Source organism: Mastomys coucha, unplaced genomic scaffold (genome assembly GCF_008632895.1).
Source record: "Mastomys coucha isolate ucsf_1 unplaced genomic scaffold, UCSF_Mcou_1 pScaffold12, whole genome shotgun sequence".
Classification (NCBI taxonomy): domain Eukaryota; kingdom Metazoa; phylum Chordata; class Mammalia; order Rodentia; family Muridae; genus Mastomys; species Mastomys coucha.
This window is the reverse complement of record NW_022196894.1, coordinates 7,026,483-7,041,414: the sequence shown is the minus strand read 5'-3', so window position 1 is coordinate 7,041,414 and position 14,932 is coordinate 7,026,483. Positions and strand designations below refer to the sequence as shown.

At 46.0% G+C, this 14,932-nt stretch overlaps 1 protein-coding gene across 11 annotated transcripts in view; it reads right to left on the bottom strand.

Annotated features, from left to right (window-relative positions):
• Positions 1 to 14,932, bottom strand: part of Clec16a (C-type lectin domain containing 16A) — a 216,460-nt gene that overhangs the window by 200,413 nt on the left and 1,115 nt on the right. For all 11 annotated transcript variants that reach the window (XM_031362484.1, XM_031362528.1, XM_031362522.1 and 8 more), the window contains exon 2: positions 1,452 to 1,580. In XM_031362484.1, the coding sequence (XP_031218344.1) occupies positions 1,452 to 1,580 (129 nt within the window). The remainder of the gene's footprint in view (positions 1 to 1,451; positions 1,581 to 14,932) is intronic.

Sequence of the window (14,932 nt, the reverse complement as noted above, 5' to 3'; positions counted from 1 at the left end):
ACACACTCAATATCACTGAGTGGCCAACGGAGGAAGCTGTCAAACATCTGTGCCTGGACTTTGCTGCCTGGGTGACTAGTAACGTAGTGTGAAGCTCTCAAGGTAGATGTTTGTATGTTTCGTGGACAGTATGGACAGTGTTGGACATACTGCACCATATCAAGTGTGGAAGTCAGAGGAAGGCTTTGGATGTTCGTGCTCACCTTCCACTTGTTTGAGGCAGGTGGCATTGCTGCTGCATATACAAGCTACCTGACCTGTCTTCCACCTTTCAGGGATTTCCCTGTTTCTGCCTCCAATCTTACCATACAAGCACAGGGATTACAAATGTATGTTGCCATACATAACTTTTATATAGGTTCTGGGGATTCGAATTCACGCTTGTATAGAAAGAATTATTTTTCCGGCTTGGTAGACTCTGGGTATGAGAGGCTACCTCACTGTCTACCAGCTACACATGGGGACACAACAGGGCTTCCATGTGTGCCAAGCAGCAAATTTGGTAGACTGTACTCTCAAAGCTCAGCACCGTTGCTGGCCCTCAGTAAACATGCTAGCGGCTAGGGAGATGGCTCAGAGGCATGAGGTCAGATCCTTAGAATCCACACAAAAGCTGGGTGGGTATGGCAGCCTCCTGTAATTCAAGTTCTCAGGAAGCAGAGACAGGGATCCTGAGGACAAGATGGCCAGTTAGTCTAGGTCACTGGTTCTCAGCCTTCTAACACTACAACCCTTTAGTACAGTCCCTCATGTTGTGGTGGCTCCCAACCACATCATTATGTTTGCTGCTACTTCATAACTGTAACCTTGCTACTGTTATGAACTGTAATGTAAACGGCTGTGTTTTCCAATGGTCTCAGGCAATTACTGTGACAGGGCCATGACAAGGGTTGAGAACCACTGGTCCAGACTGAACTAACAAGCCCTGGGTTCAGCAAGAGACCTTAATTCTAGTAAATAAAGTGGAGAGTGGTGGAGGAAGATACCTGACATCAACCTCTGATCTCCACAAACATGCACATGTGTGCACACATGCATATATACCCACCTAAATATATGCCCGCATATGTTCCAACATGCATAGACACATGTACACATATGCAAAGCAATAAATAAACTAAAATAAACACACTAAATGCTGGCCTTCAGCAACTCCCTTAGGGCAGGATCTAACTATCCAGGATACTCTTCTTGCACTAGAGTAGATGATGGGGCACAACTTGGAATGTTATCCACAATATCTTCAGCTTTTCTAGAGAAACTCATTTCCATAGCTCTCCCCTTTTGGGCTTGCACCTCAACATTCTCTCAAGGACATTTGATACAGATATTCAGGCAAGATGGAATTAGTATCAGTTCCTGACGTCATCAGGAATGACTCATGGTATACACTTGGAAGGACACCCAAAGGAAGTGGAAGAACCAGGAAACAAAAACACTGCAAGCCATACTCAAACACAGAGCTGTCATTTTGATCGCCCCAAATCAGGATCTCAGTGATGGAACGGATCGTCTCCACAAGCAGATTCCGATTCTGTTCTGTGACAGTGGTGTTTTTTGTTAAAACATGGTACAGGTACCTAGAAAAAAAAGGAGAAATAAGAGCTTACTCAAACCAACATGAAAGCCAGGCCCAAGGGCCATTGGCAACACTCACAACACAGCAGTGGTTAAGTTTATGTTAGTACAGTTTCCCATTCAGATGGAGAGAGAGGCCACCCCCCACCCACAAAAAATGGCAGAAGGAGCTCTGAAGCGTTACATGCCAGGGACACATCTGCCCAAATTGAGGCAAGAGCACTGCCAAGCCCTTGAAACCAGCACCCAAAAACTTCAGGATGCAAACAAATTACAGAGCTGGCAAAATCAGAGGCTCCCAAAGCACACATGAGGATTCCGATTCAGTGAAACTAAAGGATGAACAAGCATGGCTTGTCTCAGTTGTCAGTGATGGATGCCAAGAAATAGCAGTCGGTGCCAGGTACCTGATGTAGGACTCAAAGCAAAGCTGGTGATGGAGTCAGAGATCAGGATCAGACATCCCTTAGCCAGAGCCTAGGACACTAAAGACTGCTTTCAGAATCTAGTGGAGCACACCATGGAAACCAGGACTCAGTGTAGGACAGAATGAGTGACTCCTGCTCAAGGGAAGAATCCCCATCTGTGGAATCTAGAGTACAAAGGCTGGGAGGCTAAAGTCCAGGAGACCTCACCTATCAGGGCTGCAGGCTTAATTGGGAGGGAAAAGCTGGATCAAAAGGAGGTGGCTCAAGGCATCTGTCAGAGGCTGGAAGAGCAAGAGTAGAGGGACTGTTCCCTACAGTCCAGAAAAGCAGGGAACAAAGAACCTTGGAGGTAGAATAATTAGGCTTAGCTGCTCCTAGCTATGTCTACATTTTAGAGACAGGTCCAAGTGTTAAGTGTTCTAACTATACTGTCTGACATGATAGATAAGGCTCTGCCACAGAACTACAACCTCACCTCCCATTTTTCTTTTCTTTTTTTCTTTTTCTTTTTTTAATGTTGCAAGACATATTTTACTATTTGGTAAGTCATAGATTACAAAGAATAAAATAACATTATAGATTAGTCTGTCATCATTTTTACAAGAAAATATTTTTATTTTACCTGTAAAAGCCTCTTTTATAACAATGCATATATGCTTAATCAACAAAGGGTGGCTCGTCTCTATTCTATTTTTTTTATTCACTTTACATCCTGATCTGTCCCTGCTCCCCATCCCCCTACCACTGAGAGTGGAGGTCCCCTCTGAGTATCCCCCAACCCTGCCACATCAAGTCTCTGAAGGGCTAGGTGCTTCTTCTCCCACTGAGGCCAGACAAAGCAGCCAAGCTAGGAGAACAGATTCCACAGACAGGCAGCAGCTTTAGGAACAGCTCTTGCTCTAATTGTTGGGATCCACATGAAGACCAAGCTGCATATCTGCTACATATGTGCAGGGGGTCTAGGTCCAGACCTTTGGTTGGCGGTTCAGTCTCTGAGAACCCCCCAGGGGTCCAGGTTAGTCGACTCTGTTGGTCTTCTGGTGGAGTTCCTACCCCTTTTGGGGCCCTCAATCCTTCCTCCAACTCTAAGCTTGGAGTCTCCAAGCTCCATCCAATATTCACCTCCCGTTTTTCATTATTATATTTTATTTTGAGACAGGGTCTCAGTAATTTGACCCAACTGGCTTTGAACTGGCTCTGTAGCCCAGGTAAACCTAGAACTTGTAATCTGTTCATCTTGGCAGTCATGCCCAGTCTGAAATGCAGTTTTTAGCATGCAACAAGGTAAAGCCCTCTAAAAAGATAAATTGCCTAACCTTGGTACTTAGGTCTTCCCACGATGCTGCATGTGTGGACACAAGTCCCACTTTCCTCTACAAGGAAGTAACTCAGCAGTACCTGAAGCACCCGGAACAAAGCTACGTGTCCACTGTGATCCTCGTGCCTACCCTACAAGGAACACTTTCCTAAACTGTGCTGCACAGGCCTCCTGCACCTGCTGCACCTGTTTGAGCTGTTCCCCATGCAGCTCCCATGCAACCCCATTGAGTTAGGCTACTGGATGAATGGGTTAAAATGGTGTGTGCATGTGCATATGCATGCATTACTGAGGATCAAACCCAGGGCCTCTTATATGCTGCACCTATGCTTTACAGCAGAGCTGTATCCTCAGCCCTCTCTCTTAAAATCTGACAGCTGCTGCACCACTCCCAGCGTGACCACTAATGACTTCTTCACACAATCCACAGGATAAGGGACACTCCCAGAGACAAGGTAATGCTGACAGTGCAGGTCAGGGAGAGGCAGTCTTCCCACTCTGGAGATATGACACATGTGCAGGAGGATCGCATACACGCAAGCACTGGCATCACACAGCACATTTCTGGCTCACTGGGAACATGAGTGAGCTCATCTACTCTGAGGGTCTGACTTCAACTGAGAGGGCTGTCTGAAGAGACTGCCCTCACTGACTTACCAGTCAGCAACTGCTGCTCATATTCAACACTCTGCCTCTCTCCCTGGACAATGCTTTTTTACTCCAATCCTCCAACTCCCATAAGGACCTGGCTGTCCCCTCTTGGGAAGCAGCAAGTACTTCACAGAGCACTGTGTTTTCCATGGTCTGTCTGCCTGACTAGACTGGAACCTCCAAGTCAGGAAAATCATCTTAATTATCATGGTGACTCCAATACACTGCAGACTATCTGGTACATAGCAAGCGCTATATAAAGACTGAATGGAGCAGGGGACAGCCTGTACTAATATGCACTGGAGTATACTATACAAATAGGGGTTCAAGAAACAGCACAGAGCTAGGATAAGAACTTGTCAGGGCACATGCCTTTAATCCCAGCACTTGGGAAGCAGAGGCAGGTGGATCTCTGTGAATTCTAGGCCAGCCTGGTCTACCTAGTAAGTTCCAGGACAGCCAGGGCTACACAGAGAAATCCTGTCTCAAAAACCAAACAAACCAATCAAAACCCAACCCAAACCAACAACAAAAGAGCTCATCAGGCCTTGGAATCCAACAGTCTTGGGTTTGACCCTGGCCCTGGCCCTGGCACCTCCTAACTGTGTTCTGAGACAGGCATTTGACTCACCTCTCTGTCTGTCTGAACACAGAAGGAACCACAATAGTAACCTCAGAAGACTTTTCACAGGGTTGTTGGATGAAATATGATGTTATAACATCTAAGTGTGGTGCCTGGCACACATGGTGCACCACACCCAAGCAGTCTTAGCTGCTGCTGTTCTACTGTGGTCATCATGATGGTGGTTGTTATGAACATCCTTGTTAGATTGTACAATTCCACAGACTTTAGAAGGTGATATCAGGCTGGCCCCAGACAGTCAGAGAAAAAGGACGTCAAGGGAAAAACTGAGGTGGGAAAGGTCCAAGGAACTTAGAGTAGGAAGTGGAGCTTGTGGGTTATTTCTGGAGAGGCAGTAGGTATTAAGATACCTGCTTTAGCACACTTAGGTCTGGATATCTCCATCACTAACAACCTGGTGATCCTGAGGCAGGCTACTTCATCTTTCTGTACCTTGATGACCTCCTCTGTAAAATGGGAGCACCTGTTCTTCTGGTGGCATTGGGAAGAGCAAGAGCAGATAAGTAAAGCAAGAGAGAACTAAGCTGGATAGAGTATGCATACCTGTAAGCCCAGCACTAGAAAGGCTGAGGCAGGAGGACGACTTTGACTGAGTTCAAGGCCAACCTAAATGGACTACATAGTGATTCCTTCTCTCAAACATTTCAAAGAAATCTCAATATTCAGGAGGCAGAGGCAAGTGAGTTCCAGGCCAGCCAGGGTTACATGATGAGACCCTGTCCTGTCTAAGAAGGAAGGAGGAAAAGAGAAGGGCCACTAAAGTGCTAGTTGTAGTTAGGATGGCTTCCTTCATTATGTAACTGCGTCCAAAAGTCCTACTAGGGAACTTTTCTCATCTGGGCTGGTGGTGCACCCCCAATGAGCCAATGACCACCTAGTAAAAACTCCAATTCCAGACCTGTGAAGCCCTCTTTTGAGTTGTTGGCCAGGACTGTTTCAGAGACTCCCAAAACACACAGCTTACGTTGTTGCCCTTGGCTCCCCCAGAGTGGAAGGTAAGTTACTACTGCTGAAGACACCATGCACTTCAGAAACAGGGTCCAAAGCCCCAGCTGGAACTGACCTGGACACCCTCTCCTGAGACCTAGCTTTAATGGTATCAGAAGGCAAAGGAGGGAGGGAGGCAACCAACAGTCCTACTAGCTTTGACACCTATGGACCATATCAACAACCAGCATGCCATCAGGTACAGTCACAGCACACATACCGTGGTGGTAACCAACAGCTCTCCAATTGGACTCAAAGCTGCTCAACAAGAAGGAGGCCATGCCTGGTGCTGGAAACCTAGCTAATGAGACAGTGCTGGTGAAGTCATGGTTATTGGAGAATCTACAGCCACTAATTTATTAAACCAGCATAAACCCTAACAAAAATTTATAAACATTTGTCCTTATACCCACAGATAAGTTTAGCTTCCAGCCCTCATCAAGGAAATGTCTCTTTGCAACAGAGGAGACTACTACAGAAAGTCTCAACCAATCAAAAAAATGCAGAATTGTAAAGCCCAATCCTGACAGACACATCAACAAAGCACTCCTACATCTAAGGCTCAGTGAACATTGCAGAAGATGGGGTGGGAAGATATAAGAGCCAAGAGGACCAGGGTGTTTGCTGTGAAACTGTGTCTCCTAACAACATCAGAAGCTACACCCATAACATGACTGCCCAGACATGTTCTGAACAAGGATGGCACCAGTGAACTGGATGGAGAAAAGCCCACGAGGCTTCAAGCCTGCACAAAGAACTACAGACAACCAAGGAAAGCCAGAAGCAGGACAGGGTCTCCCTCCAGAGACGAGCACACTTTGGCAGCTGTCTACTGTCAAACAGCCCTGAAAACATACATACAAGTAACATTACACAGACTGAACACATTATATTTAGTAATACACATGCATCTACATATATGCATGCAATAACAATTAGTGAAAAGAGGCCATAGATTTGAAGAGGAGGAGGATATGGAAGGACTTGGAGGGAGGAAAGGGAAGGGAGAAATGTGGTAATTAAAGTATAATCTCAAAAGCAAAAAGAAAAAGAAAAATATCCTATTCAAAAGCTTTTTCAGAGATGAAGAACAGGTTAGTCAGCAGGTGCTAAGCACTCCCATGAGCCTGGCACCAAGTGAAGGCTTCACACGACTCTAAGACTCACCCAACCATAGGACATGCCCAGTGTTGGCACTGCACAGGCCAAGGCAGCACAAAGGGCTTAGGTACACCCAGTCCTTGCCAGCCCCATGGCTGGGAGGCGCGCTCAGAGTCCTCGTGAGCTCACCGTCTCTCCAATACTTGTCCTCAGCCTTTTTTGGTGGTGTAGTTCTGTAGGCTTTCATGGTGTCCTGGGGGGTTTTACCTCAGGAAGACTGAGGTTAAACAGTCCCTTCTCTCACACGGTGATGGGAAATTTGCATTTCTTCTTTAGGGCAGGGCCAATTACAAGACTTTTGTCCACTTTATTATTCTTGGTGACATTTACTTATTAATAGAACTCTTTATATACTTATAGAACTCTATCTTATATGTAAATCCTTACTGGATAATAAATATTCTAGCTTGTTTTCTCCAACTGTGATGCTGTGACCACAGACTAGAGCAACCAGGAATGAAGAAACCACAGATATACGCACAGCAAAGCCAGGGCTAGGTTGCCAGGGCAAGCCACACTTGCAACCAGGCATCATACAGCTAAACAAAGAAGCAGATTAGCTAATCCTGGTAGAGGATCTCTATAGGGCAGCAGTCTCAGGCTACAAGTTATCTGGGAGCAGAGAGCTATAGTAAATGTATACTTTCTGCAGCCACTGTCAACATCTGAACTCCAGCCTTGCCATTCTCTTAAGCTTGACCCAGGGAAAGACTTAGCATTTCTATTGGTTTGAGCACTGGGGTCCTTGACATGACCATGCTTATGTGGTAAATGCTCATACATACAGGGATACCTTATCTTCATACTGGCCTCCTTTTTCCTTGTCTTTCTAATAGCCTTTAAAATTGTTTTATTAGTGTGTGTGTGTGTATGTGTGTGTGTGTGTGTGTGTGTGTGTGTGTGTGTGTGTGTTTGTATTATGGGGGCTGGGGGCAAGCATACATATATCATAATACACATGTGGAAGTCAGAGGATAACTTGCAAGATCAGTTCTCCTCTTCCATACTGGGTTTAGGGACTGAATTCAGGACATCAGGCTTGCACAAGTGCCTGTACTCACTGAGCTACCTCACCAGCCCTCTGCATTTTATTAGAGTCACACTTACAAATCTTTCCTTCAGAGAGCACATGGAAACATTATTTTGTTTTTTACTTATTTATTTATTTGTGTGTTTGTGTGTACGCACATGAGTGCACATATGCCATTGATACGTGTAGAACTCAGAGGACAACTTTAGGGAGTTGATTCTCTCTTTCCACCATGTGAGTCCCAAGGTTCAAACACTGGTCATGAGGCTAGGCAGCAAGTACCAAACCCACTGAGCCATATTGCCAACCTCCAGACAGCTCTTGTCATAAGGATAGTTTTCTTGGTAGTATCAGGTACCAACCCACACTAATGTATAACCTGGCTGTCCCACTGCCACTTATGAGGTCTTCATTTCTCTGCTTACTCCAGGGCCACTTTTCTCATTAGTCGGGTGACCACATATGTGAGTCTCTATGGTTGTTCTAATCTTCCTGATCAATTTGTCTACCCAGTGTCAATTCTATGTTCTCTAATGCTGCAGCTTCATGATAAATTGTGTTATGTGGCACTATAGCCTTCCAACTTCTTGGCTTCCATTCTGTCAATATTATATTGGTTGTTTTTAACCTTCTCATTTCCACAAATATTTTAAAACACCTCCAATTCACACAAAAATGCAGCTAGGATTCCCCTTGGCACTGCCCTAAATCCTAGCTAGGTTTGGAGAGCTGACCTGATATCTTCACATCAGTTGGACATGGCCTCACATGGCTTTTATTAGTCACACCCAGGTAGTTGCGTCTCCTTCCTCCTCCCCCCACTTCTCCTTCCCACACCAGGCCACTGAGCCACACAGCTGAGCTCCAGAGGCTTCTTGGCACAGTGTACATAGCACTGTTCAGCATGTCCACAAGTCAGCCGCGGATACACAGACATGCCCACTGGATCTCAGGTGATGGCTCTGTGATGGTGACACCTGGACCTTGCCCATCTTTTAGTCTCTGCGGGGCCTAGCACTCTGCTTTGGACAATGTTTTAGGAAGAGACCCTCAAAATATATTTACCTGTGAGTATCAGGGAAGCTGGGTGGATCTCTCATTCCTGAGCTTTTGAGAGAAAATGTCATTCAAAGTACTTTAGAGATGCTAAGCTTAATAACTTTCTATTTCAAAATGTAAAATGCATATTAGAAAGACTGAAAACTCTGACAATGAGAAAAGGGAAGAGCAGATTGTCAGCTGCTCTGCTGCCCAGAGCTGACTACTACTTGGAATTTTCTTCTATTTAATAGTTGAGGTTCGTGGTAAGTCCATTTTGGGCCATTTCCCCTATTTGACACTGAAATAGAAACATGTTTGCTACTGACAACTACTGTGAATATCTAATGATAAGAATGCCCATAGCAATGTCTCCTGCACCTTCCAGGAGCATTAAGATTCCCTACTCTTAGATGAACATAGAAGTTGCAAAGGCTTCATGTGTAAGCTGAGCCCTATCTATATCAATTCCAGAAGACCAAACCAAACTTTGTGCTTTAACTACAGCAAATAAAATCACTCTCATGAAGATAACAACCACTACAATGATGTTTTTTCACTGAACTGTATATACATTTGAATCTTATCATTCAAAAGACAAGTATGTTTACTATTGCCAGCTCTGTCCACAACTCTGGATGGAGTTGGCCCTCTGGGGAGCTGAGGGAGGGGCCCAAGGATCACACACCACACGGTTAGAGTCATGATCACAGCCAGGGAATTGGATCCCAGTCTACTATAGAAAAATGTAAGCAACAGCTAGGCCTGTAGCTCAGTTGGCAGGGTGTCTGCCTACTATGCACAGAGCCTTCGGCTCAGTTCCAGCATAAAACATAAAACACAGCCATGCTGCACACCTGCAGTCCCAGCACTTGGGAGATGGATATGGAAAGATCAGAAGTTCAAGGTCATCTTCAGCTACATAGCAAGTTTGAGGTCAGCCTGGACACAAAACAAAACAAAACCAGGAAAACAAAAACAAAAACAAAACAAGAAAAAGAAAAACCTCAATCAATAAAGTAAATAAAAACAATATTTTTATGAGCATTGCATTTGCATGGACTTATGAGAGCACAACAGGAAACCAAATACAGAAAACAAAACAAAACAAAAAACTTCATGTGCCATGAACTCCCTCCAATGCTCACGGGACATCCTGGAGGATGGAGGCACTCTGAAATGCTCTTCTGGTCACCTGCAACCAGACTAAGCCACAAGATAGGTCAATTCCAGCAGGCAGTCCAAACTGGCTTCAGTAGGTTACAAAGGAAAGGAAAGAACACCAAGGTGGGAGGGGATGTGCTGGGGAGGAGGGGATGTGCTGGGGAGGAGGGGATGTGTTGGGGAGGAGGGGATGTGCTGGGGAGGAGGGGATGTGCTGGGGAGGAGGGGATGTGCTGGGGAGGAGGGGATGTGCTGGGGAGGAGGGGATGTGCTGGAGAGGAGGAACTCAGGAGTGAACATACTCCAGAAGCATGACATACATGTATGCAATTGCCAAAGAGTGAAGATATTCAGCAATAAGAAAAACAAAAGAAGTATCAAGACAGTATCTAGTTGATGGTAAGGAAGGTCATCAATGCCCAAAAGAACTCAGCAGCTGTGGAATCTCCATATCAGACTCCTACACACTGGCAAGCTTGCAATGCCTAGACTGAAACCCTACAGCCTTCTGCCAGCCTGGGACCAGTGCACCAGAGGTTCATCGCCAAGGACTACAGATGCAAACAAATCCACCTCCTCCCCAGACCATGCTTTCCCAAGAGTTTTATTTCACAAGTCAAACTACAACACTTAACAAAAGCCTGTGTTGACAACCAATCTCATGTCCATTTTAGAAAAAGAAGCTCAAGGCCTAAGGCCCAAGCTCTCCTTAGTAGGCAGTCTCTGAGGCTGGCTGGGAGTCTGACGACTTGTACTCTGCATGCCTCTAGGAAGTTCCCATTGGAAAACCTAGAGACTTGTCCACAAGCTGGACTGGGAGAAGGTATGCACAGCATGACAGAGCTGGAAGTTTACCCCCAAATCACACTCATGTCCAGATCATAAGCCCTTAGGTATGAGAAAGAAGTCAAGGACATTGTGTCTGTTTGGCCTACTCAGGAGCTGAAATCCTCAAGACAGTCCCAGAAAGTCCCATTCTGGGCCCTGAACTCATTTGGTCAGTGTCCAGTATTCTGGACAACAGAACCAGGTGGTACTAGTGGATCAGCCTGGAGGGTTAGAGGGACATGTTAACAGTGTGCTTCTGGTGAATCACCCCAAGACATTAAACCAGGCTAGAGAGTGGAACTGAGCCTAGTATACAAGGCATGGGTTCAGGAAGGGCCATTTGCTCTAGAAAAAGCTACAGCTCTTGCATAGGCCCTTAAAGAATGGCCAGGAGTACCTCTTTGGTTCACCTTGTGACTTGTATTTGCGGACCACTGGCTCTGCACAAATACTGCACAATCCCCAAATGAATAAACCACAGATCCCTGCCTTCATGGAGCGTATATGCAAATGCGGAAAGACAAGCAGATGTATACAAGCTAAGACACCCTCTTAGGACAAAGGACAAGCCTGTGAAACCTGGCCAGATCCCTAGGAATCTAACTCAAGATCAGAATGAAACTTGGAGAATCTACAAGACCTGGTAACTAATCCACTTCCAGAAAAGATCAGACAGTACATAAAAGCATGAGATTCTCACTGGTTAAAACCTTGTGGCACTTTGCATAAAAGCAGCAGTAATTTAAGGGTAGAACTAGGTATTTGGATGGGTGGGAAGAAAAGGAGGGGAAAGTTGAATGGAGAGAACAAGAGTGCAGACAGATGACATGTAGATACCTACTGCAGACTGAGAGAAGGGCCACCACAGTGACAAGCTTGGATTCCAGTAGTTGCCACTGTAACTCACCAGGCATGGCTGCTGTGGGAAGTGGCTCTCCCCTTCCAAGCTGGCCCTCCTTTACCCTCGCCAACTCTTTACCTTCCTTGATGATAAAGGGCCCTTACTCTTTGCAGCATACAACCTCAGTTCCCTAGTGGCTCATAAGGCCCAGTGGGGTCTGGCCTTGGTCCTTAGGGTCCTAGGCCTCCCTGAACAACTGGAGCTCTGACAGCATGCGCTGTTCACCCAACCTTTCAGGAGGCTCTCTCAAGGCACTCTTACCCACCCCTGCTACCCCACTAACCTGAAAATAACTACTCATCTCTTAGATCCTACACGTCTGCATTTGGAGGGGTTTGCTCACGAGGCACAGTCCTACAACTGTGCTCCCAGGTTCAATGGTAGGGGCAGAGTCTGAAATACCTTGAAACCTACAAGAATTTATTCTTTATATAGGATGCCTCCTGTCCTGGCAACTGAGATCCACAACCTCTGAGAGTGAGCAAGCAAGGCTTGAACACTGAGAACGGCATGGACTCTGGGCCTTGGTTCAGATGGCCTGCGTTGAGAGAGACCTGCTGGAACTCTGTTGCACAACAGCAACCTGTACAGGGGGCTGAGTAGGATGACATAGCACAGGTGAGAGTAACACAAGCTTTAAAGAGAAATGAGCTTTGTTCCAATTTGCATGGCTAAGCTGACACAGTGGTGCCCAGAACCTGCTGAGAATGAGGCCAGAAGAGAGGAGGAGGCAGCTTTGGCTAACTAAGCACCTGCTCTCTGCTACGGTGTACCTAGAACACATCATTCAATTACAAGAGCTATTCAATAGACTCCACTGACTTGTAAGGCAATTCAGCATGATCTGTCCTTGGACTAAGAATCTGGACACCATCAAGTGACTAGAATTGAGACAACAACATAACAACCAAGGTTCTATCAGTTTGTAGGCTCACGGTCCCCCTTTCCAAATGACATTTCAGTAACAATCTCTAAGTAGAGATTCTGCTTAGGGTAGACATTTGTCAGTTAATGTCACAGCCCTGCCACTAGTCTGGGCAATAAACCATCAATGATGTGTCGTGAATAGCAACCTGACTGATTCACCTGTCCCCAACTAAACGGCTGACCAAACTTGGTAGGTAAATAACTCAAGTACAGCTTTTCACTATTAGCAAAAGTGAACCCTGTGTAACAGGGAAGCTGGAAGTGCTGTGAAGGAAAGAATGCTTGCTAAGCAGAGATAGGCCATGGTGACATAGTGCTGTACGCCTGTAATCCCAGCACTCAGGAGTACAGAAAGACACCCCTGTCATCCTGCAGAAAGAAACATAAAGCCAACAACTAAAGAACCCTACTCTCAATTTTTTTAAAATCTTAACCTCTTTTCCACCAAGACTGCTATGTCAGGACAAGAATGTACTGGAGACCAGCAAGGTGATGCATCCTGGAATCTCCCTGATCTAGAGAGACTAAGGCAGGAGGAGCATGAATTCTAGACCATCTGGGTTATAGCAAGGGCACGAGTTCTTTGGCTTGGTTCTGTCTTAAAGGATTTGGGACTGTCACTTAGTGACTAGGAAGGTGACCTGCTCTGGTTTACTTAAGACTTTCCTGGTTTCAGCACTGAAAAGCCCATGCTCTGCTCCCCAACCCCCCACCCCAGATCTGGACAAACTCCAAGTGTTCATTGCCCTACATGTCTGACAGTGCCCCTTGCTTCTCATAACTATGAGCTTCTACCTGGATTGGCCACAAACCTGACTATGGTGCCCCTAATGTGGCTGTGCCATATGATGGCACTTCCCCACTCACGGGATCTCTGATATGGTGTTGCCTCCTCCAGAAAGCTTCTATAAAGGGATTCTACAGACCGCTGGGACTGCTACAGTCCCTATATTTGACACACTGAAGAGTCCTGAGTCCACTGTGGTCTCCTAGCAGCAGCTAGCAGACTCCCTCAGGAGTTTGTACTCAGAATGCAGATGAAGGGCAGCCTAAGCAGTGGGGACAGCACTGGATGTCTGCAGTGCCCTTTTCCAAGTCACCCTGGATCTTCTAAGTCCCGTGCCAATCAATACCCAGGTTCCTGAAGCTGTGAAAGGGATTAAACAGATCAGCCTGAATTAAGGTGGGCAAGCTCTTTTTCCCAGGACCTCGACAACGAACCAGAGGCATTCCCAGGATATCGGGAAGGAGCCTGAGGCCCCTTACATCACCAGGTGTCCACTCACAGCAAAGATGTCCCACTGGCCATCACATGCAGCCCAATCAAAAGTTTCCTCAAACTGAGAAGTTTTATCCAGAAAGACATTATAACAAAGAAACTAGCATTGAGACGTGCCTTAAGCTACCTGAATCTTAGTCCCTAAGTCTATCTATATAGGGCACAATCAAACTCATAGACTCGTGATGACTAAAACACGCAGGAAATCCTTAACAAGGCAAAGTAACACAATAATGGGAATTTAAAGGGGCTACAGTCCCAAGTTAAGTGAGAGCTAGCCCTGCTTAGGCTGGGAGGAGACCCAGCCCCTCAGGACCTTCACCCTCCCCTTCACAGTCAAGTCTACCCACACATTCTTCTACTCCTTCAGCCACTCATCCACACTCCTTTCTGGGCCATCTGCCAAGCGGTTAAGATTTCTGAATTGCTACCAGCCCCCCATTCTTGCCCTCTACCCCTTTCCTCTCCACCCCAAACCATCCAGCTCTTTGTGCTTGCAGATTTACAAACATTTACTAAATCCCTGCTCCATGATAGAAGTCATTCTGTACCCCAACATCCAGGGGGAAGCCCCATCTAATTTTTAAGCCCTCCAATCCTTTCTAGGGACCCATGTCTTCCTTTAAGTTGTTAATCCACCATCTTCCCATCCCCATACAAAGTTTCTGGGGTCCCCTCTGAAAACTGTCTTCTTCACCCTCTTGGTACCTCCACCTTCAGTTCTCTCCCTGGAGCCTCTCCTTTCTCTAAGGTCTTCTACTACTCTCTCTTTGCCATCCCCTCCAATCCTCTGGCAATACAACTGCAAAGAAACCAAGCAGGTTCTCCTGTCTAGGAAGTGTCAGTTTAACAAAAGCTAGAAAGGAAGTGAAAATAAGCAGAGTCACAGAAGACTGCCCTGGTATAATGAATGGAACTTAGAGATAGAAAGGAACTGGAGTGGGCTGGGAAAGCCTGACTACCTGTTAGCCACTCCACTGTACAGCAATCCTGGATCAA